Raw genomic sequence first — 24,940 nt, 5'->3', positions numbered from 1 at the left:
GACCGAACTTCCCGTCACCGGATTTATCTATTTTATCGATTAAATACTGAAACAGAAGATATTCTGAAGATAAGTCACTTTCCATTCCTGTTCTATTCGAAGGAGCTCATCGCGGGAAGCACACGAGTTTATCTGTCTTCCTCCAAAAAATGCGGAACCCAATAAGCAGGTTTTCTTATTCTAGTAGCTAATCAATTAGGTTTGCGCAGATTTCTTTTCAGGTGCTCACCGACAGTCCCGAAACACTTCCTTGGGCGATTCTGAGACCACTAGTCATGCTTCAAACGCTTGAAATTACGAAGAAGTCCCACGTCTCTCCCATTGGCGGGAAACAACTCAACCTTTCTATTTACACTACATAGTTGGGTGCTACAAGTATATACCCACGGTTCGGTCACACCAGCTTTCACAACGGCTGCGATTGTTATTCCTCAACTTGGCGTTACCCGGGGATTTCGATTAGCCCACAAATCGACATTGACTGCTACAGAACTGGCTGCGGAACTGGCTGTTCACGTATCTCAGAAATGGATGTTGTTCGGTGTTGCCAGACCCGCCGCGGTGGCTTAGCGACGTGTTGCGCTGCTAAGGACGAGGCCGCGGGATCTAATCCCGGCCGCGTTGGCCGCATTTCGATGGGGGCGAAATGCGAAAACGCCCGTGTCCCGTGCATTGGGGGCACATTAAACGTCCTCTTGAGTTTACAATTAATCCGGAGTCCCCCACTACGGCGTGCCTCGTAAACAAATCGTGGCTTTGGCACCTAAAGCCTCACAATTCAATTCAATTCGGGGATGCCAAGCTAGCGTTACAAGTGGTATAGTGCTTTTTGAAAAGAAGTCTATGTTACGTCCTATACTGTTAGATATTGCATAGCTTCACGACAGTGCCCAGCGAAGGGGCCACGGTATCACGTTTCAGTGAGTGCCTGCTCAACGTGGCGTGGTTGACAATGAACTCGCTGATAGTAAGACACATGATCGGCTTTCTCTGTCGAAATGCGGATAGCCTACTTGCGACCTCATACCTACTCGCTGATCACGTCACTCATGCAGGACCTCACCACGAACTACAGAGCTCTGGCTGGCAGCATCCACAGGCGCCTAAGTGTATTCGATCCAGATTATACATACCTTCGAAGGTTATGCGAAGGCTGGCATCTTTGCCACACAGGACTCATCTATATGCACTGCTTTCACCCACTGCTACCCACGTCTCGTCGGAGGCCGGTCGACTAGCCCTGACTGTGAACAGTGCCAGACGCCTGAAATGTTGGAGCACTTATGTGATGCTGGAGCAATTATTAGCCAACACCATTACTTGAAGCCGTATACAAACGGTGACGCTGGACGCTGGTGCAGCAACCTTGACGGCGCTTAGACGTCCGGCACGTGCTGTACGCGCTTAACACCTCTATACTCGACAGTATCACGCACGACTCTCTCACATCACCCCGCTTCCAATGGTTCAGACCCTCTAATGTTCCCTTTTGGCAGTGCTTGGCAGATGCTGAACTTTTTGAGTTGGCGCCCTCGGCAATATGTCACCATCCGTGATATACACTTTGTTGCTGCGGGAATTTCTTTAGTAACTCTCGCTGATAAATATTATTTGCTCATATTGCTTACACGATCACCAGCCCGTTCGTGTGTGTGTTTGTGTCTATGTACTGCGTGCGTGCGTGTTCTTAGAACCTTGATATGGATTCCGAGCTACTAAGAGTGCACATGTACCTATGGAAGAAAGCATTCACCTCACTGTGTGTGAGTGCATATATTAGAAAGAAAAGTTTGCACCCTGTGGAGCTTATCTTGTCTCCAAACAATAATCATCATTGATCTTGCGCTAGTTTCCTTTTTTTAACGCGGCGCGCTTGGTATACTTATAGCAATTACTAACACACATGCGCGTTATCGGTATTCCTGACAGAATAGTAGCGAGCGCAGATCATTTAAGACAGAGAGCGCAAGCAAGACAGGTGACGGTATTAGGGAGCTTTAGAAACAGCGCGCCCAAGCCTCACTGCGTTTCCGAAGCCCCACGCTCTGCTTGCGTTCGTTTGTATGCCCGGCGGTTTGCATTCCCTAACTTTGGGTGCGCAAAACCTAGAGCTCCCTTATTTGGGGACAAGGTACGTCTCAAATGGTGTAAATTTTTGTTATAGTGTACGTGCCCTATGATGTAGTCAACATAGATCCACTCAAGGTAAAGCCGACAAGGCATACGTATATACGTATGTCGTTTGGTCAATGTTTGCGCAGCGGAAAGCAGAAGCATGTAGTGTAGTGAAGAGGAATGCCCGGCGCTGCAGCCACATAGCCAGTCGTCCGAGAGGCGCGAGCTCGAGATTGCGAGCTGCTCTGGTTGAGACACTCTGCCTGCTGCTCTCTTGTACTGTTTTCATTTTGTCCTCAACTTAAAATTCCAAACGTCTCTCCTCGCTGGATTGGTATCAACTGATTCAAATCTTTCTTAATGTGGGACTCGCCTGAGTCTGGCCTTATTTTGAGTTGGACGCACGCCACATAGAAAGAGATTATTTTATCTGCTCTATCAGTGGATGTCCTGTTCCGTTTTTCGGTGGTGGAATCGTCGCTTTATAATATTGTTCAACGCAATAGGTGTAACTATAGTCGTGCTGTGCAAACATTGCAAAGGCTTGATAGTCTGAAACTGCAGGGTAACTTACTCAAACCCACTATAATAGGAACGTTGTAACACATTGCATAGTTATTGCAACAAAGATGATACGAGACAATACATCTCAACCACAAATTTGCGCTATGCTGGTTTACGTTTTTCATATGTCATGCCTTCTTTCGCTGGGCAATCATGCAGTAAAAACCGTAAACATTGATCACCAGGAAAAGCAAGCAGAAGCGGCGCTTCCATACATGCCATCAGCACGAGCGATGTAAACATCGTCGATCATTCGACTTTTATACGAAGTCGAAGCCAAAAGTTCAAGCCAAAGCCAAATGTGCAAGCGTGTTTTGGCGAGCGTAGCAGGCGTGCGAACGAGTATGTGCTGTGAAGCTGCGACTCAAAATGCAGTGAAATCCAGACTGACACGAAGTGTTTGTGCAATAACTGTGCGACTAAGAGTGTCGTGAACCGTACCGATTTAATTTATTTTCTCATATATTTAGTAAGAGGACATACTGTGAAGCTGCTACTCAGTATGCAGTGAAAGCCAGACTGACACGAAGTGTTTGTGCAATAACTGTGAGACTAAGAGTGTAGTGAACCGTACCGATTTATTTTGTTTTCTTATATATTTAGTAAGAGTGAAACTGAAACCATGAAGCGAATCTCTGTCGAGAAGATTCAGGAGCTGCAACAACGCACTCAAAACATCCGAAACATATGCATACTCGCCCATGTGGACCATGGTTAGTGCAGTGCTGCGCGAACCATCTTTCACGCAGTCACAAGATTTACGGTGTCACTGCTTGCAAATGAGTGGTTTGTGGCGTAGAGAATTTTTTTTACGTTACGCTAATTTAGCGCTGGATCGAGAATGCAAGCCACTTGATCAAGCGCACTGCCAACTGTATTGTGCCTTTTCTTGCAGGAAAAACGACGCTGGCAGATTCGTTAGTTGCTAGCAACGGCATCATATCACAAAAATTAGCCGGAAAGGTTCGTAATATCTTCAATTTCATTTTCTGCTTACTTGCACGCCACACCCGGAACGCTAACGTGTTTTCTCATCGTCGACCTATTTTTGTTTAGAACCATGCGTTGGCCTGCATTAACGTGTCTGACAGTTTCATGTTTTCATGGTATCGCCTGTTTTGACGGGACTGATTTCCTCATACGGAGCGAGGCCTGCCGCCGATTGTTGTTACACATTAAGATGGTTGCATCTGAATTATATCTCACTGATGACATGCAAATAAACAGCATACCCTGAATGCATTTCTTTTCCATGCAGTTCCGCTTAAGCTTAGTACGCTTAAATTGAACGTCTTAAACTGACATGTATTTGTTTATTAAAACAAAAATGTGTTTTCAGCAGACGGTTGGTGCACTTATCAGTAGTTTACATTCATCGGGGTCAGCACTATCAAGCATTTTTTAAATTTTCCTGTTCACAAGCCTCTATGAAATCTGATGTATGACGTGCTATCACTTGCTTTGGGCAATGTTTGCTGCGTCTACCTAATGGTGTTAAGGATGCATATTTCATTTGTGCCACCTTGCAGTTGCGCTATCTGGACAGCAGAAAGGATGAACAAGAACGTGGAATCACCATGAAGTCCAGTGCAATCACACTTTACTATCCCAAACGTATGTTGTAAGCCTTCACGTTCACTGTACATATGTTGCAACACAGGCACATGGACAGCATAATCTTCTTGCACATTGTCCTTTATCGAGAAGGGGCTATTGCTCGAGCCAACAAATCCCCACATCGGTATCAATGGAGTTTAAGGAGACACTGAAGAGTAATATAATTTCACATGTATTAATAAATTACTCTACTTCAATACCAAAAATATTCTCTTACCATCAGAGAGGCTTGGTTAAAGAGGAAAGACTCAAAAACATAAAGCGAGTGGCTATAATGCCAGAGTTGCCATGCCATCCTGCTGTAAAGTCATGGATTTTGACGGCACCTGCTTATGCCTAGTTAAATTTTTATCGGTAAAGATGGACTCCATATTTATGTAGAAAAACTAATTAGCTAACTTCAAAAGCTTTTACTGAGTGACAATGGCCCAAACATGCAAAAGTGCCTTGAAATCTTTTATGTCACATTGATATCTCAGCAGTGGCGTTTGAAGTTCAAACAAATGAACTTTGAAATTACTTTCCTGTTCTAATAAAATAGAGTTTTGAAAGAATACTTTTATCAGTCTTGATTAATTTAGCGTGTCCCTGTAGTGGCAGTTTGACATTGCAGAAACCTCCATTCCAGGGCTTAATCATCACTGTGAACACAGGGAAGTATTGTTGGTGTTAATTTAGTTTTCTTACATTTTTAGGAGCTTTGCTAGTCAACCTTATAGACTCGCCTGGCCATGTTGATTTCACCAGTGAGGTCATGGCAGCTGTTCAACTCTGTGATGGTGCTGTCATTGTTGTTGACGTTGTAGAAGGTGTCTGTGCACAGGTGAGTGGAACAATTGTTTCTTTATATATAGCCAAATTTATTGCACTGGCTGCATTATGGATTGGAATGAAGCTCATGAAAAAAAATTAATAAGTTCACTGTATAGCGCCACTTAATCACCCCGCACAAATAGGAGCTAGCTGCTTCTGCCACTCCTTGAAGCTTTAACAACATTAAGGTGTGAAGCATCCAGAATTGATAGCATGAGTGAATCCCTGGTTCATTTTGCCACCAGTAAAACGTTGCTGATGTGTTAACAGTCATCATTCCACTTCATGGTTGCTTGTTCGGTCATATGCAAAGCTGCTGAGTGAGAGTAAGTGCGCAGTTCATTGTACGAGCCAGTGCTCAACTAGCCTTTGTAATGGTGGTGATTACAGAGAAATAACACGCATGAAACTTTTGAGCATGATGGCCTATAGTATTTGGCTCTGTGTGTATCACATTCATGCCGCTCCAGGACACACTGAAAAAGAGACGGAAGGAGAGAAGAGGGGAGGACAGTTAAGAGGGAGGGAGAACACTGAAAAAGAATAATGCCTGCCTAATACAACAGCTCGCTGAGGCTGAAGATTTAAGCCTACATTGATGCTATAGTAGTATTTTCATTTATTTCTGTTATTGTAGTTGGTTTCTTTTCCCATGAAAATCTGCAAGAGAGGGTGTGGTAGCATGTATAATGATGCTTGACGTTCTCTTTTTCCAGACTAAAGTTGCCCTGAATCTCGCTTATTCTGAGAACCTAAAGCCACTATTGGTACTGAACAAGATAGATCGCCTTATCCTTGAGAAAAAAATGGCACCTCTGGATGCATATATACACCTCCAACAGATCCTTGAACAGGTAAGATGCTTACTTTTACTTCATTGCCCTATCATTTGAGATGTGTAAAGAACTTTTATGCAACTTCTTTCGCGCAACTTCAGTTGACAATCTCAGCAACTGATGCATCAAAGACAGCGAAGCTGTATAAGCAAGTTCTCACACCCGCCGAAAGTACTAGGAGTCCATTTGCTGACTGATCCTTGGGGATTAAAATTAAATTAAGTTATGGGGTTTCACGTGCCAAAACCACTTTCTGATTATGAGGCACGCCGTAGTGGAGGACTTCGGAAATTTCGACCACCTGGGGTTCTTTAACGTGCACCTAAATCTAAGTACACGGGTGTTTTCGCATTTCGCCCCCATCGAAATGCGACCGCCGTGGCCGGGATTCGATCCCGCAACCTCGTGCTCAGCAGCCCAACACCATAGCCACTGAGCAACCACGGCGGGTTAAAAAAAAAAAAAAGAAAAACATAATCCTTAGGGATGATGCATCACTGACACTGCGTGCATGTTCTCACCAATGCCCTGGTTATATGGCTGCGCAGGGGCTCCCGAAGCTGATAAAATACAGCACGAGAAACAAAGATTACGGATTACTTACTAAAAAATTCTTTGCAATGAAAGTGTTCTTTCTTCTTGTAAGGTGTACGTAAATTAACTTTTGTTTCATAATCATTGTAAATTACATTATATGAAAAAAGTTAGAACCATGATGCAGGTTGGGTTGATGATTGGTACTGAGCATGTGCTGTATGTCTTCCTTCACCACTGCACGAAAGCGGTTGTGAATTCTCCTTATCAGCTTCACTGTAGAATGGCTCACTAGATTATATATGACTAACTGAAGTGACCTTCCCGTATATTGTTTCTATGCAGGTGAATGCTGTTGTTGGGGAGCTTTTTGCTGCAGATGTGCTGGAGAAAACGTCGAATGAAATATCCGTGGATAATCCCACAGAGAAATTTGATGATGTGAGTACATAAGTATGGCCTACAATTTATGACCCATTTTCACGCTGTGGTAAACGGCTGGTGTAAGCATACATAACGCAGCTGAATCCAATACAATGTAATCATGATGCCCCATATGCTGCGAAACGAAGTGCAGTTTACAGGAGTTTATATTTTGCATAATACGTACCGTTCTGAGTTGCACAGCGAAAACTGCTCCTGCAGCGCTGCATTCAAACCTAATTTGCACCAGTGCAAACACATTCTACTAAAAAAAGTAGGGCTGTCTTTCAAGCATAAGTGTCTTTAGAGGTTTGAAGCCCATCATCCAAATGTTTCAGAACTGCTCCCAGACTTGCACAAAATTTGACACTGCTAATTTGTGTGGAGTAATAAATTTGGGCTAATTTCATGCATCTGAAACTGCAAGGCTGAAGATTCCTGCTGCACATCCCTAGCAGGTGTTTAGTAGTGACACAACCAATTCTGCCTCATCAGCACACAAGCATGAGGGAGCGTCATTATCAAACTGTGATCACTCTCTCTTCAGGATCGCTAGGCAGCGAAGCAGAATCAGTGAGGTCACTCCTGGGTGTCTGCTATCGACCTGCCATTTGCACCCTTTGGCCTTGCAGTTCCAGCTAGGCGAAATTTTCTGGAATTTATTACTTCACAGACATTAAAGGTATCAGCATTCGATCAGCCTGGAGCGATTATAAACTCTTTGGATGACAGGTTTCGAGTTTCACACAAGTTAGAATCAGTTGTGTGACTCTCAGTTTAATTTTTTAATTACTTACCTGAGAACAAACTTAAGGGCATGAGCAGTAGTCGAACAAAGAATATCACTGAAGCTAACGTTTTGACAAGGGGACTTGCCTTCGTGACAAGTCCCCTTGTCAAAACGTTAGCTTCAGCGACGTTCCCTGTTCGACCACTGCTCATCTTTCTTCATGAACTTCTAGCCTTCATCTTCCTGTAAAGTTCTGTCTTGTTTGGATTACTACTTTGAGTAGTTAGAGAGGTTTACTGCTGTGTTAAAAGCAGTCCTGACGAAATCGCTCAAGGATCTCAACTTCCTTATCTTTAAGAAATTCTGAACTCATTTTCTGAAACACTACATGTAGTTATTTTTCAGATTTGTGCATGGCTATAACCTTGCGAAAGTCTTAGCATGGTCTCATGGTTTTTACTGTGAAAGCAGTTCAAGATCTCTAAACAGTGTTAACTTTGTCAGTTCATCTATCGGTCCTCCTACACTGCAGCATTCAACATTGTGCCATGATCCATGCATTGTTTAATTAATATACGAGGCTTGATCCAGAAATAAGGCTCCCATCAATTTTATAAATAGACAACTTTGTTTATTCTCATATAAATTTACATCATTGGAAAGATGAAACTTTGCTCTATCTTTCTACATAATCACCATTTTTTTCTATGCATTTTTGTAGATGGTGCTCCAATTTCTGTATCCCAATGTCGTAAGACTCCGCTGCCATCCCGTAGAGGAAGTGTTTCACCTCTTTTTTGACTTCATTGTCGCTCTGGCAGCATTGGCCACTCAAATGTTCCTTTAACTTGGGGAACAAATGATAATCACTAGGCGTGAGGTCTGGACAGTATGGTGGGTGAGGCATGACAGTCCACCCAAAGTTTGTCAAAAGTTCCTGAGTTTAATGGGAGATGTGAGGTCGGGCGTTGTTGTGAAGCAGTGTTACACCGGCTGCCAGTCGTCCTTGCCGGCAGTTCTGGAGAGCTCGCCTGAGTTTTCTTAGTGTTGCACAATAACTGTCTGAGTTGATTGTTGTTCCACGATCCAAGAAATTGATCAGCAGTATCCCCTTATGATCCCAAAAAACACTGGCCATGACTTTGCCAGCAGAACGAGTTTGTTTGAACTTCTTTGCAACTGTTGACTCTGAGTGACGCCATTGTTTGGATTTTTGTTTCATTTCGGGAGTGAAATGAAAGACCTACGTTTTGTGTCCCTTAACTATCAAGTCCAACAATCTTTCCTTATCATCTTGACACTTTTGAAGAGCACAGTCAAGGCGTTTCTCCTTGTGGTTTGATGTCAATAGCCGCGGTACCCAGCGAAGCACAACGCTTGTGATACCCCAATTTTTCAGTCAAAGCTTTTTCTACTGTACCATAAGAATTCCCAGGAATCTGAGCAACAAGTTCATGGACAGTGATCCTCCTGTTTTGAAGCACTTCGCATTGGACCATCTCGATAACCGCCTCCGAAACTGACAGTCTTCCACTCCGTTCTTCATCGTGGACTTCCTTCTGACCGGCACTAAACTCCCTGCACCACTTTCGAACATGTTGAACAGACATATACTTGTCGCCATACACCTCTGTCAACTGACAATGAATATCCACGGGTGGAGTCTATTTGGTGTGCAAAAAGTGAATTACGGAATGAATCTCGCACTTGGCAGGATCAACAATGGGAACCTCCATATCGGACAGCTGCTGAGCCAAGAATGAGCGGCGCAGGGAAGCGCAGCTGAGGGCAGTTGAGAGTTGGGGAACAGTCATGCGCAGCACTGTTGCCGGATTTCGCCTCACACCTTCTCGTGTGGCAGGAGCTCTTTGGGAACCTTATCTTTAGATCAACCCTCGTAGAATGTGAACACCCCATTCAACATTTGACTGTGACAGCGCTTTAATCACACTGATATTGTCAGACCGCTCACTTTGCCGTTATCACTTTGCCGTTATTATAGCCGTTGTCACCATGCTGCCGTTGTGATTGCTACTGTTGGGATGTTGTCATCACTGTCGTGTTTATTATTCTGTCATACTCATCATACTGCCATCCTCATCATTGTCATTGTGTTTTTGTTGTTGTATACAGTCGGAGGAGCTTGGGCAACATTGCAGAAGCTTTGCACGAGGTGGGGGATATTGGTGAAATCTAAATGACTAACTGCTGTCACAGTATATAAGTTCAAAGCCAGAAGAGTAGCTGAAATCTGCTAAAATTCTGTTGTTAGGGAGTTGAGGCATTCCACATATGGGCATACGGCATTTGTTTAGTTAAGTGTAGTCCAGTCATGGGACTGTTTTTGTGTTGAATGGTTCTATTTTGATGCACTTGCACTGGTTGCATTAATAGTCCGTCATCATGATTAAGTGTGTTTAATTTGGAGCAACAGTGAGTCTACAAATCACACTTGCATGTCCTAATATACACCTGAATGTTTTCCTTTCTAAAGGCCTCACTGTTCGACTGGACGAGTGGTCTTGATGATGCTGATGACTCCACGCTGTACTTTTCCCCAGAGCAAGGAAATGTTGTGTTCGCCAGTGCTTTTGATGGCTGGGGATTCAGGTAGGGATACCCGTCGTATTGACTCATGAGAGAGCCTTGCAACTTGCCCGCTTGGTGTGAACGTTGGCAAAAGCACCTTAATCCATTTGTGCTTTTGCTAGAAGATTACTGGGGAGCACCCCTCAGTGTCTGTGCTGCAGTCTGCTAAGTCAGTTGGTCACAGTTGCACCATGTCCATTGCGCATGCCTTCTATCCCTCCCATTTTCTATAACTAAACATGCAGGCAACAGATGTCCATCTTTTGCTAGTTGACGTCTTATCGTTCACTTGCAGTGCTGCCTAGCTGCTCTCTGTTGTAACAATTTCAAATGGCCAGTCGGTATTTAGGGGAGCCTTAATGGTGCGCTGTGATACCGAAGTTATTGGCAGCAATACATCAAGCAATTGAAGACTGCCTTTAACTGTAGCACGGGGGCTGACTACTCATGACCGTTCTGTGCATGAAATAAGTCATTTTTGTGGCGGTGAAAACAACTGAGTTTATCGCTGTAAATATGCCTTTAAAGGGATACTGAACAAAACTTTTGCTGCCAGGATTTTTAGCCCAAATGAAAGCTTGGGTTCTGAAATTAGTTGACACAATCTTGTTTTCAGGCAGAAACTAGCAGAAAATAATGAATTTAACGCATTGATTGCAAAATGCTGTGTCTAGCGGCTGAACCATGAGCCAGAGAAAGTGACGTTTCTGTGATGTTTTCTCCACTGGATACTGGCGTGCCAGCCATCCTCTGCGTCTCTCCACCCGCATGGACAGTGCTAGACGGCAGCGAAAAACGTCTCAACTGCACAGTTGCTCACGGCTGCATACTTGTATTCACAAGCGGAGCTTGTGCCCAAGTATTCAGAATCGCTGTTTGTGTTGTGTGCTGCGTTGTAATGTGATCAGTGAAACACCTGGGACAACGTGGTAGAATGCTTTTACGCTGCTTTGCACAAGGGTGTCAAAAAAAGTATCATCAGGCGAGATAAGCCATTTCATACCTTTCTGGTAAAGCCAAAGCATCGAAGGATATGTATTTGCAATGTGCAGTCATCGCAGCCAACATGGGTGCAAAGAGCAAAGCGTATGGATGTCATACAAGCGCCAGCTGCCCACCTCTATTACTGCCAAAGAGTTTCTTACAATAATTACAAGAGGGAACTGTGGCACTAGTGTATGCGGGAGCTGCAATGGGAGCTGTTGACCCAGCATGGGAATTATGACAAGTGCATGGATTTGCCTAAACCTCGTCCTTCCAGCTTCAAACGGCTTCGTGTCTTTGTAAACTCATCATTTTCAACAAAGCACTGCGTAATAAACAATTAAATAAACATTATTAAAATTGTCCAACGGCAGGTTTCAAACACAGGGCCTCTAGCACAGAAGCCTGATATTGAAACCATTATGCCACTGATGCATGCATCGATGAGCGATATAAAATGCCCTTATAAACTTATAGCGGGCAAGCCAATGCCTTGAGACGCTTGGTGCATTTCTATTTGGCCACTTCGACAAGCTGAATCATCACAGTTAGTAGAGATTGTGCGTGTTCTTAGCATCTTCTGCACTTCTAAGAGTATAGATTGCTCTGAAATTTGCAACAATAGAGTCACAAAAAAGCATAATAAAGCCACAAGAACGTCTGAATCCACAAGCACGAAGATCAGACAAGTTCACGCACTTCTCATCATTTCCATGGTGGCTGAACGATTGCAGTGCCAGAGTTCCTTCTAGTAATTATTGCAGGAGACTCTGTGGTTGGTGCTGCTGCTGCTGCTACAAGCCGGCACACATGATGTCATGGCGGTCGGCATGCAGCCCCGCGCATGCCGGCGTGCAGCCACCACACGCTTACAATGATTAAAAAATACAGCCATCCGATTAAATATATGTGAAATAAACACTGCATATTCGAATATTCATGTCTTCTGAGTCGAATTTCGACACTTGTCTCATATATTTATATTTTGGTTCAGTATCCCTTTAACTGTGAGGGATGATGAGCACACTAGCTGCAGGGCTGCCACACTACCTTGCGTGTTTTTCGGGGCACTCCATGCAAGCACACTCTTAGTGCCACGTTATGAAAAACATTTCCGTGCATTGCACAGTGGTGTATGTGTTGAGTTGCTGCTTGAGTTACTGGAAAATAGACATGTGCCACTTCTGTGTATTACAACAAAGGCACCAAATAAAACAATGGATGAAGGAAGTCGACACGGGACAACCACCTATGCACCTACGTGTTTGTCCCACGTTGCCTTCCTTCGTCTGTTGTTTTATTTGCCGCCGTCGTTGTAATCATGTATATTCAACTCGCCCACCAGCACGTGCTCAGTGACTTCTGTGTAAACATCTGAGTGAGGATGTGTAAATAGATTTCGAATTGAATATCAAATGGGATCAAGAAAGAAAGCTGAATATCAAATCGAATATCTGAAACCTTTTCACAAAATTCAATGCTTACAAATTTTGGGCAAGGAAATGTGGTGTTGCGCATACTCGAGCGTCTCTTAGCATTTCATGATGAGTGTTGCAACCTATAAATAACTTAGGTACACAGAAATCAGGATGTACAGTATGGTATACTTTTATTAAAGGAAACACCAAATGAGTATGCCAGCACTGATTGCAGCCCCGTCCTAGTGCCATATGAAGGTCTGAAAATAAGAAAACATCTGTCGGTTCAATTTTTGTTGTATAGAATCAAGTTCTTTTTTCCCTTGGAAACTAATAAATTAGTGGCATTCTCTTGTACAAGATACGAATGAGCTTCTGTCTAATAGCAGATCTGTGTTTTGCGGCACTCTATTATTTATTTGATTTCCAGTTTTTCTCCAAAATATAGAAGGGCTATCCCAACTTTACGGCAAGTAGTTTATCGTAAGGCCAATCTGTGCGACAGACAAGAAAATCGTACATCACATGGCTCGATCCTCGCTCTATGCATAGTTGTTACTGTCCACGCTGTTTCGTTTTAAGGTTCAGCGTGATTTGCCACCTGTCACACATTCTGTGATCTGGAGTGTCCCCTCTAGGCGCACGACATCAGGGAATGCTTGCAGGGATGAAGTCTGCTGCCGTGTCAGCCGGGGCTTCTGATATGCTGTGTGCTCAGCGCTCCCTTTGCACCGGAAATGCTCGCTTGCGTGGCATCGAACACGAGGGGCTTCGTGATACACGTGACATGGCACTGCACGGGTCTCTGCACTGAATTTAGCAAATATTCTAAATGTTGAATATAGTTTATATTTGATTTGCAAATCAAATAATCACGCTCCTACATCAGAAGCCTCCTCCTCGCATCACTGCAATGCAGCTTTCATTACGCTGAAGTGTGTAACCTTCATGTCAAATTTCGTGAGTGTGAATTGATGTCAAAAAAAGGAAAAGGATGCTGACTAAAAAGGTAATTTTAATAAGTATTATAGAGTTCGGCTTCCATGCGGAGGCCTTGTTCACAGACAAACTGCTTGAAATGGCAAGCTTAAATATGTTTCAGTACTTGACCTTGGCATTTTGAGTATGCAAGTGGTACATTGTCATCGTTGGGATTCAGCAAAAAAAAAAAGGCCCTTCTGACTGCAGAAAAATGGGTCTGAGCATTTTAATTATCATTATACAGTAGTCCATATGTCTTTTAAGATCTTTATTAAGTTGCTCGGTCACAAAAGAAAATTTGCTTCGCAGGACTTTTATAGGAAAATATAAAATGTTATATGACCCTAAAATTGGACAACTGTGGCTCAGAAAAATTTTAACTTGAATGGAGATTTACTTTGTATGTTCTCCTCCCATTCTTAATTTAATCCTTCATCTTAGGACTATACGATATTGTTTTAAAAATGCATAATTATTTTCATCTGCTTAGTACATATTCTAAAGATTAGTATTATTAGTCAAATATTTTTAGTATGTCATAATGGGGCAGGCTTTTTTTTTTCTTTTATCATCAAAATGACCTATCTGTGTTTATGGTGTATGTATCTGTCAATGGAAGTATGTGTCCGTAAGGATGTTCGGTATGGTGGTTCAGCAATTCTTGTCCAAGATAACCATCCATATCACCGTCGCCATGATCTATCTTTCTCTTGCCCTAACGTTGAATCTGTATTTTTGGAATTCGATAAAACTTTTCTTTCAGCTAACAGTAGAAACACAATAATTGGATCAGTATACCGTTCTCCATCATCTTGCTCTGCAAACTTTTGTTCTCAACTAGATGCTATCTTGAACATCATTGCAAACGAAAACAAAAATGTTGTCATCCTCGGTGACATAAACATAGATATTACTAACCCCAATGATAGTCATTGCTCTAATTATACCAACTGCTATGCGGGATATGGCCTAGATTCATTAATAACCATACCCACAAGATGTCCTCCGTCCGGATCTCACACTTTAATAGATCATGTATTATCAAACTTACACCTAGAGCATTGTGCTGGCGTAGTCACTGTTCCCATAACAGACCGCTATCCCATATTCGTTCTATTAAAGTCTATTAACACACCGTACCAACGAAACATAAAAACGGCAAACTTTCACACCACTAAGTTCATTAGTCAAATTGCTGAAATCGACTGGAACCCGATTCTTTCTATAACAGACCCAATCCTAGCATTCGAACAATTTAACAACAAAGTTAAAAGCGTGTACTCGGAGTGTACTAACCTAACACAGCATACTCACTGGTTCTCCGCCCCTAGAAACCCATGGATAACGAGATCCCTCTTAAAAAGTATTAAAAAACGTGATATCCTCCACAAAAAATTAAAACGCCAACCTTTTAATGTAACTTTAAAGTCGCGGTACATAACTTATTCTAACACACTTACCAGACTCTTGAAAGAAGCCAAGCGTTCCTACTTCGAGACAATGGTTGTTAAACACACAAATAACACCCGCAAAACCTGGGATACCATTAGGTCATTTCTTCATCTGTCTTCACCAAACCACGCACTGAACCAACTTAATACAGGAACAAGGGTAGTAACGGAAGCCACTGACATCGCAAATGAATTCAATAGTTTTTTCTGTCCTACACATGATCATTCACTAGACAGTATACCACAGCCAGTACTCAGGCAAACCCCTTATTCATTTTACTTGTTCCCTACATCACCCAAAGAAGTATCTGATTCAATCGCTAGTTTACGAAGTACAGGTCCCGGCCTTGATAATTTACACCCTTCTAAAATCAAATTAGTATCATCCCATATCGCCGATGTACTCGTGCACATTGTTAACTGCATGTTCATAACAGGCGTTTTCCCCGATGAATTAAAACACGGTAAAATAACTCCCATATTAAAAAAGGTAACAAAGAATTAATTTCAAACTACCGTCCTATCTGTATGCTAACTTTTTTTAGCAAAGTCATTGAGAAACTACTCGTAACCCGCTTAACAAACTACTTTCACAAATTTAATCTTCTCTCGCCTGAACAACACGGGTTTCGTAAAGGTTATTCGACTGAAACAGCTATAACATCATTCACTGACAAAATAAAACATGCCCTTGACAACTCCTATATTTTTGGTTCAGTTTTCATTGACTTCAGTAAAGCATTTGACACCATCTGTCATAACATCCTTTCTTACAAGTTGGAAGCTCTGGGCATTCGTGGCCCAGCTCTTAAGCTCATCCGCAGTTATTTGACTAACAGAACTCAAGTTGTAAATTTCGGAGGTTCACTTTCACGTACTAAACCAGTCACTAGGGGTGTCCCACAAGGCTCACTTTTAGGCCCTTTACTTTTCCTGGTGTACATTAATGATCTTCCTCACTGTTTAACCAGTACTTCATCTATTCTATATGCTGACGACACGACTATATTTACTCATAGCAAATGTGTAAATACTGTAATAAAATGACTAAATTCTGACCTAAGCAACTTATCTGCGTGGTGCACAAGTAACAAACTTCACATCAACCCTTCGAAAACTCAGTTTATGCTTTTTCATACACATAAACGCGTCATCGCATCCGCGCCACCACTCGTCTTACAAACTCATGTTCTCTCACCTGCACATGAAGTTGTCTTCCTTGGCGTCAAACTTGATCCCCAACTTAAATTTAACTTGCATGCTGACATGGTCTCAAAAAAAATTGCCTTTGGAATAAGAGTACTAATCCTAACGCGCTCGTATTTTCCACAAAACGTTAGAACTTCACTTTATTACACATTTATTCACTGTCACTTGCAATACTGTATCTCAGTTTGGGGAAACACATATTGCTCGCACATAATACATCTACAGCATTTACAAAATCAAGCCTTGAGGATCATTACTTTCTCCAGTTACATGTCACATGCAGTACCAATTTTCAGTTCCTTAAAAATACTACCATTACGTTACATGCTCCAGCTCAAATTGGTTTTACTAATATACCGCACACTAAATCATGAAATCATTTTAGATGCATTTAATAACTCTGCTCTTGCCAACACTAACAATACGAGATTTTCCTCTAACAACAATTTTTTACTCCCTCGAATAAACACTAATTATGGAATGTTTACTTCCCTTTTTACGGCCATTAAATACTGGAACAAACTACCACCCCATATTAAAGCCTGCCGCACAACATTAACATTCAGGAGAGAGACGAAGAAATATTTACTAACGACACTACTGGCTACTGATTCATTACTATAAGTATATATTGTGTACAAATCTATTTCCCAGTTTTCAATGATTCTGTACTTACCTATTGTATCGACAGCCTTTATTTATTGGTTATTCTAAATCTTCCTTTGTCTTCTTTTTAATCCTTTCTTAGACATTTCAAATTTTTTGTCGCATAGCCTATATAACATTTGTACTTTGCGTATTGTAAGCACATATTTATTTTTAATTATCTGTTGCAATAACCTAGTGTTCTTTGACATGTGTCATTCCTGTGTTTCATTAACGCGTCAATTACCACATATTTATTTATTCATACGCTGTATCTGTTTCATTTGCTGTGTTTTGAACTTCAATTATTGTAAGCAACTTTTTGTATTTGTTTATTTTTTTTCATTAACTTCGTGTTTTCTGATGTCTGTCGTTGCTATGTTGCCAAAATGTATTAATTCATGCAATGTTAAATTACTAATAGGAGGTCCCCCTGACAGTTCTTGTAACTCCGGGACCTCCTTCTGTACTAATGATGAATGATGTAATGTGCATCGAATGATCATCCCTCCAGGTATTTAGGAGTTACTTCGGCAAAACGAATTGTTTAAGCTCTAAACTTGAAATAAATGTTTACCATGGTGACTACAAATTCACTTGAAATTCCTTCTATATGTATATACATATATTTATTTTTTCTCTATTTTGCTGCCTTCAGTACATCCCAGTTCGCTCAGTTGTATGCTGAGAAGTTGGGCATGAAGAGACAAGTTCTCGAGAAAACTCTTTGGGGAGATTACTACATTAATGTCAAGGCTAAGCGAATCTTCAAAGGTGCTCAGGTAAGCTTTTGATTATCACTTGTTTAGATTTGTTTGTTAATCTTGGCAGTACACATTTCCTTTTATCAGAAGGCTTACTGCCCTCTTCTGACATAGACAAGAAAACAATTGCTTCCATACAGAAACGCGATGCAGAACAGAGTTGACTCGCATGAATTTCAACGTTCAAAGAAAACAGACATCTATCTAAGTTATTAGATTTCAGATATTTGATGGTTCTGTTTTGAATATCACTTTACTCAGGTAATTTCGTGCCCAGTGTCTGCTCGATGTTCTCAAATTTTCTTCTACAAAAATAATCGCTTCTTGGTGCTCTGCACAAAGTCTGCTTGCAAACTATTTTTCACTAAGCAATTTTCTCATGTGAAGCCTTTCAACGTTTCCTAGTGCATTAGAACATGGGTGTTGCAGGAAAATTTATTATAACATTTTTGTGGGCAATACTGCCCAATTTTGCCTGCAAATACTACAAAAATGTGGTTGGCGCATCATAACCTCTGTTGCTTTTGCACCATATAGACCTAGATAACTAACTAATTAAAAATTTGACTATTGTATAATAGTGCCTCTGGTAATTTTAATAATTTTAAACAATCTTTAGGAGTGACAAATTTTGATATAGATGTGGCATCCTCACAATCTTCTTTATAGGGGAAAACTGCCTTTATTTATTCTTTATTAAGTAGGTTTCCTTTACGACTGCAAGCACTACAAAAATTTGACTGATGTATAATAGTGTTTATCGTAATTTTAATAATATTAGACATTCTTTAGCAGTGACCAATTTTGATGTAGATGTGGCAATCTCATAGTCCTCTTTATAAGGAAAAACTACATTTATTTATTCCTTATTAAGTAGGCTCCTTTTAAGGCGAACACGAAGGGACCATGAAAATTTGTTCGTCTTATCAGAAGAATAATCGGCAACGTGACCAGGTGCAACCAAATATTTTACTTCAACATGGTAAATGAAGTAGACATACAACGGTGGAAAAATGACATAAAAAAACATTTTCTTAGCTGAACTTAAGAGAAAACTGTCTTCAAGTGGTATTTTTGCTTGATTTCATCCCGTCCGTGATGGATGTTTGATGTTTCTGTGCAAATCGATGAACAGTGACAAACGATGTCATCTCATTTAATGACCTTAAATATCCTTTTGTGCCTTCATGCTGCTGGAAAAAGTTCACCAGGGAGCTCAAGCAGGCATCTGCTGCCTCACAGGTCATCAGTACGGCTCCAAGCTAGCAAAACTACTGAGGAGCGTGCTGAGCACACGGCAAAGCAATGCCACCTAGAGGAAAGTTGAGCAAAGTGGGAAAGGAGAAATGAGATGAAGCATTGCAGAGGGTGAAGGTAGGCATAGGCGCACTGGGTTGACCTCCTCTAGCAGTTGCTGCAGGTTTTGCTTGCGAAATGGACGCACCGGGTTCGTCTTGTGATAACATCGTCCTCACACGTCGTATGCTATGGGTGTGAGTGAAAACATGCGATGGTGAGCCGTCGATCGCAGCTCAATCTTGTGTGCGCAAGGGAGGAAAGGAGGAAGAAGTATGCCATTTTCTGTCGTGCGCATGGCACCGAGTGGGAGGGGGGGGGGGGGGTTATTTTGGCCGTGCGTGGTCACACAGGCTTTGTCTTGAAAGTGATCTACTTTGGGGGCACATTTTAGGTAGGTAGATGGCTTGTAGGTTTACATGCACTGTGTTTCTGCCGCTCAATTTTCGTTGAAGTGATAGACAGCACGAAGGTCACTTTGCTACAGCTGCTGCTGCGATTCCTGATGCCAGCGCTTTGACATTGAGTGTCCGCGGTCATTGAGTGTGATGTGTTCATGTCTGCCTGTGTCCGCTGACATCATGCTTGTTAATTTAGCTAGTAAGGAAATGTGTACAAGGGGGCGTTCTACACTGGCAGCTGCTGCATATGGCACTGCCATGCAAGCCCTGTCTTGAATACGTTTGCGATGCGATGAGTGTCTTCGCACACACCAAGGGCAGATAGCTTCTTGTGTGCTCTAGCACCCATACACTTGCACATCACCCGCATTCACAAAGTGAAACGTCACTTGTACTTTTTTGTTTCCTCCTCATGTTTTCGCCTCTGTCCACGGGCAATGTGAGCCGCAGGCCTCCAGTAGGATGCCTCAATGCACACACCCCCGGGCATGGTGCATCGAGGCACCCTAGCCTCCAGGATCGGTAGCGGTGGTGGTCACTCTGAATGTTCGTCTTAACTGAAGAGTACGTCCGAGGCAGTTTGTCTTGAGCAGATTTTTTTGCATTGAGTCTATGGAAAACCAAACAAACGTTCCATTGTTGTTCGTTATATGAGAGAATTCGGCTTAACCGAGTTCGTCTTAACGAGAATTCATTGTATATTATTTTCTTGAATTATCCTATGGCGTCACTCAGCAAAAACCTTCTTGGGCCAAGATAGTATGCACATTTATGTAAGAAAGAAATGAAGAGAGAAATCTGTCAAACTTTGTCTTGTTCCACTTTTAACCTTAATTTGTGCACTGGGTGGTACAAGTAAACGTGCAACACGAAGTTTAATTTTTGCTTTAAGCGAGACAAAATTTTTAATCTAGACTCTGCATCCTGCTCAGCATCGTTGCGTGCATTCATTTCATTGAGTGCACATCATATTAGCGGTTGTACTGCAGACAGTCGGAAGACGGACTGCAACAGGAATTTCGCAGGCACGTGAAGGCTCTTGAAAGCTGATTTTGTGCAGCGCAAATAGACAGGAAATAAAGGAACACAACTGACATAGACAGGCGCTCGTTCCTTTATGTCCTATCCATTTGCGCTGCACAAACTTGTTTTTGAGAGCAATGTATCGACTAGCCTGGGAATGAATTCTTTTGGAACGTGAAGACTCAACCATGCTGCCAAGTCACAGAAGTTATTATGCTCCACCTCACCAACTCCACGCAAAACAGCAAAAGTTATAGGTTGCATCAGCCAGTCAAACAAGAGGACCAGAAGGAGGGCCTTTTCATTGTCCATCTTTGATTGTCCGCCACATGATGCCAACTAAACATAAGCTTCATAGAAGGATTAGTAGTTCACTGTGGGTGAGCCCTCCTTCTCTCTCTGGAACATACTCACCGGCTCTTGTTTCTGATTGGCTAACACGAGCCCTAGCCTTTGCTGCACTGCATGAAGTAGGTGAGACAGAGTAAATAAAAATTGCCTCAACCGTGTCTGCTTGTCTCCCCGCAAAACAAAACTGTTTATCCCGTGCAAGATTGGACTCAATGTTTGTCACATGTGAGCCATTGAACCTTCATTAAATTTCTCATCGCAGTGCTGTCAAAGTCGTAATCACAAGAAAATATGATGATGATATTAACTGAGAAATGCAATGTAAATTGAGTGAAGTGCCCCAAACAGCACAGCATCTGCTGTAAAATAAAATTGCCACCTAAGTATACTGGTGCTGAGTGGATACAAGCTTGGGGACTGCTTTTCACCCCCAGTCTAGTAGCACAGCTTGTGATGGAAATTTGGGGGCTTCAATATGCGTCATTACGCCTTGGTGCCTCACGCCAGTTTTTCATGCTTGCTGTCCTCTTTAAGGCCAAATGCAAGAAGCCCCTGTTTGCCCAGCTGATTCTAGAGAACCTCTGGAAGGTGTACGATGCTGTCTTCTGTAGACGGTACGTATACAGCTTACTTTTTTCTATAATTGCACTGTAGCATTCATTCGTGTCCTTCAACCATGTTTGTGCACTAATCTCTGTAACATTTGTTAGTGCTGGTGTATCACTACATGTATAGCAGTGTTGCTGCAGTGTAAAGACAACAATACATAAAAGAGGCAGACTGTGTCTCTTGTTTTATCTAGTCTCTTCCCCATGCAGTCTTTTTTTTTTTTTTACAGTATACTCTGTATATGTACTAACACTCGCGTCAGTGTGCCAATATTCAAGTGCTAAGAAAATCCTGTTGCTATAACCAATAATTGTTATAGATGGGTTGCATAAAAAAAGCAGAGGGGACAAACATTAAAACATTTTATTTAGACAGAAAAAAGCATAGTCAATCCATTTATATTGCCAGTTTTAAGAATACTCGAATGTAACAATGTGTGGGTTCCCCACCCTGAACTTTTGGGTGTGTTCTATGGTAAAATAACCTACCTACTAGAATATTCTCATGCCGCATTATTGGCTTCTCGGTGTCTGCATGGAAAAGAAAAGGAATGCGGAATCCAGGGGGAAAAAGAAGTGCGAGGCACCTCACCACCCTTATCTTAGTGCTGCGCATCCCACACGGCATGCTTTACTCGCCCCTCTTTGGTCTCCGTTCCACCCCTATAATGTCAGCAAGTGGGTGGAATGGAGACGGGAGAGGAGCACCACAAAAGCGTGCCATGCCATGCCGAACGCTGTGGAGTGCTTGTCAGAAAGGAGGACTTTACAAAGGGGCTGACATTTTTTCCTTGGTTACGAAAATTCAGTGCGAACACGAGGTACAAAGAACACAAGGGACAAAGAAGGAAATGCATGACACTTGTGTTTGCGCTGAATTTTGTAACCGTGAATCCAACATTCTAACTAGTTCAATTAGCAGTCTGGTGTTCATTAATTGAGGCAGTGCGATGTAGGCATGCTGTGCAAGGTGGGTGCGCCCCAAAAGCAGGTGTGACAAAAGGGCTTGGGGTGGGGTTGTTCCGCTTCCCCCACCCTCGAGGCAATGCATAGGAGGGAGATGCACAGGGCACAAAGGCAAGTACGGCAATGGGGCTTGCTATTTTCTTTTTTTTTCAAGGACTTCATGTTCTTTCTTTTGGAGTGCACACACATCGTAACCAGATTTAATTGTTACATATAGCAAATAACGTGGCACAGGATCACTGTAGTACTAAGCGTTATAGTTTATCATAGAGCACATACCAAAGTTGACCGTGCATGGGCTGCTCATTGTTACATGCGGTATATTGTTAAAAACTGGTGCTGTTATATGTGGGTTGACTGTAGGCACCTTGCGCTGGCCAGAGGGCACTAGGACAGTTTTATTTATTGCACCAGCGTCACCGCCGCTGGCCGCTGGGGAACTGATGAAAATGAGAGGCCATTCCAAACGACTGACTTGCGTCATCACTCATCCATCTGTTATTCACCATACTTTGCACACTCACTCTGTTTAGCTCAATGATCACGAGAAAATGTGCAGAGCATCCTGACGTGGTTGCAGCGTAGCCCATGCTCTGGAAAGCAAAAGTTTAGTTAGAGTGCGGTTTGCTTTGTCATCTGCCCGTCTCATAAGATTTCCTTGGCAAGCATTAGTTTTGCCGCAGTTGTGTCAGCCCATTTCCATCGCTAGAATGAAAGTTGACTCGACAATAATGCACAACTGCAGCCATCGCAGGCAACACCTTCCACGATCTGCACGAGTGTGATCTCACAGGCGAGTGTTGGAAATGCTCGCCTGCGTGCTACCACCAGGAGAGAAATCGAGCGCTGGGGTCGAGGAAGATGCTCGACTTAGAGATGACAGTTGACGAACAGCATCTGGTCATTGCCCCAGGGTGTCAGTTGCAGGTAGCACAGGGGTCGCACATAAACTGTGCGGCAGGATGCCTATAGCACTCTGCTTCTGAGCATGGGGTTGCAGCTTTGATTCCCAGTAACTGGGGCTGCATTCAGATAAGAAGAGGGGGGATGTAAAACTGCTTGCATACTTATATTTACGTGCACATTAAAGAACCCTAGTTGGCTTAATTTAATCTGGAGCATTCCACTACAGCATGTCTCATAGCCCATTAAACCCCATTATTTGATTTGATTTTTAAATAAGCGTCGTTGAAATTTTTTGGCCTCTCGACCCCAGAGATACCATAAATAACAACCTGTGATTTGTCTTGTACTAAAGGTGCTTGACCAACTTCATCGTAAGCTAGGCTTATGTATGCTGCTAGTAGTGCACTCTGTACAAAAAATGGCTGTGGCTTAGGTAAGGTTAAGCCCAGGATGCGAAGCATACTAGCCTTTATTTTAGTTGTTGAACCACTGTTTAGCCTGGTGAACTGCTGTTGCTTGGCTATATTTGGTTCGGCTAGACGAAGAAACAACTCATGCATTACTTCTTCGCCTTCAAGAGTGGAACGCGACAGCGTTCCCGTCGACCCGCCAAGGGGTGTAAGACAATGGGCTACAGGGCAGCGACTATGCGTCCCGCATTGGACGCGGTGAGCGTCGAGCAAAGCAGCGTTCGGCGCGGCAACGAAATGTGCGCCTGAGCAAGAGACGCACGCCTTAGAAACAGCGCGTTTCTAAGGCAACACCGCATTCACTAGAGGCGCTTTTGTACCGCTTTGAAGCGTTGTACTCGTGGCTCAGTGGTAGCGTCTCCGTCCCACACTCCGGAGACCCTGGTTCGATTCCCACCCAGCCCGTCTTGCAAGAGTTGAGCCAAAGCCACTTCTCCTCTGTCGTGACGTCACGGTGTCACGTGATTTCATGGTCACCGCCGCGCCTGAGGAGCTGGGTTGAGCCCTCGTAATATGCTTCGCATAAAATGACCTTTTTGCTGTACTTGACTTCTGTTTGATTTCACACCAAAGATGAATGGTTTAATCTGAGAGGAACATGGCCAAGGCTGTCCTTTTTGTTGTTTTCTTTTTTTATTCTTTTTTTAAAAGAAGCAGCATGTTCACATTGTGTTTCCCTGTCTCTCTTTCAGTGACAAGGCGGCCATGGAGAAAATTGTCAAGTCCCTTGGTGTGACGCTAACAGCACGAGATACTCGGCACAATGACCCTCGTGTCCAGCTTCAAGCGTTGTGCTCACAGTGGCTACCACTGGCTGATGCTTTCTTAGGTAATGGTGCCTCCTGTCTGGAGATAGAAAAAGAATTACCACTCACGAACATCAGCATTGTTGCAGTACCTAATATCTTTTACATAGTATTGATAATAATACGCAACATACTGTAAAGTTGAGGTGCTTTCTTATTTATTTAAAGAAATAATTATGATACATTCTTCTGATTAAGGAGGCCCTAAAAACGGATGAAAGTGAGCTGCATAAAGTTTCAAGCTTTGCACATTTGTACAACACTTCGCCTTGTGTAGACCTCAACTATAGTTGAGCCTGGCCAATTTTTTGTGACTTCGGATTGTATGTTTTTTCTGGTTAGTACATTTTTTCTTCTGTCTTTTTCCAGAACATATGAGAGAGACTCTACTGTACTTCTAAAATTTTCTTTTGCAGCTGTAATGGCGCTTACACAGCAAT

At 42.6% G+C, this 24,940-nt stretch overlaps 1 protein-coding gene across 2 annotated transcripts in view; it reads left to right on the top strand.

Annotated features, from left to right (window-relative positions):
* The first annotated feature begins 2,969 nt into the window (after nucleotides 1–2,969).
* Nucleotides 2,970–24,940, top strand: part of LOC135904104 (elongation factor-like GTPase 1) — a 155,886-nt gene continuing 133,915 nt past the window's right edge. For both annotated transcript variants that reach the window (XM_070531876.1, XM_070531875.1), the window contains exons 1-10: nucleotides 2,970–3,392; nucleotides 3,575–3,642; nucleotides 4,209–4,293; nucleotides 4,992–5,119; nucleotides 5,826–5,963; nucleotides 6,825–6,920; nucleotides 10,127–10,242; nucleotides 17,568–17,691; nucleotides 21,279–21,358; nucleotides 24,387–24,523. In XM_070531876.1, coding sequence (XP_070387977.1) covers nucleotides 3,302–3,392; nucleotides 3,575–3,642; nucleotides 4,209–4,293; nucleotides 4,992–5,119; nucleotides 5,826–5,963; nucleotides 6,825–6,920; nucleotides 10,127–10,242; nucleotides 17,568–17,691; nucleotides 21,279–21,358; nucleotides 24,387–24,523 — 1,063 coding nt within the window. In that variant the 5' untranslated portion in view covers nucleotides 2,970–3,301. The remainder of the gene's footprint in view (nucleotides 3,393–3,574; nucleotides 3,643–4,208; nucleotides 4,294–4,991; nucleotides 5,120–5,825; nucleotides 5,964–6,824; nucleotides 6,921–10,126; nucleotides 10,243–17,567; nucleotides 17,692–21,278; nucleotides 21,359–24,386; nucleotides 24,524–24,940) is intronic.

Source organism: Dermacentor albipictus, chromosome 1, assembly GCF_038994185.2.
Source record: "Dermacentor albipictus isolate Rhodes 1998 colony chromosome 1, USDA_Dalb.pri_finalv2, whole genome shotgun sequence".
In the NCBI taxonomy this organism is placed as follows: Eukaryota; Metazoa; Arthropoda; class Arachnida; order Ixodida; family Ixodidae; genus Dermacentor; species Dermacentor albipictus.
Note: the sequence above shows the minus strand (reverse complement) of the source record. Positions and strands in the feature narration are given on the sequence as shown.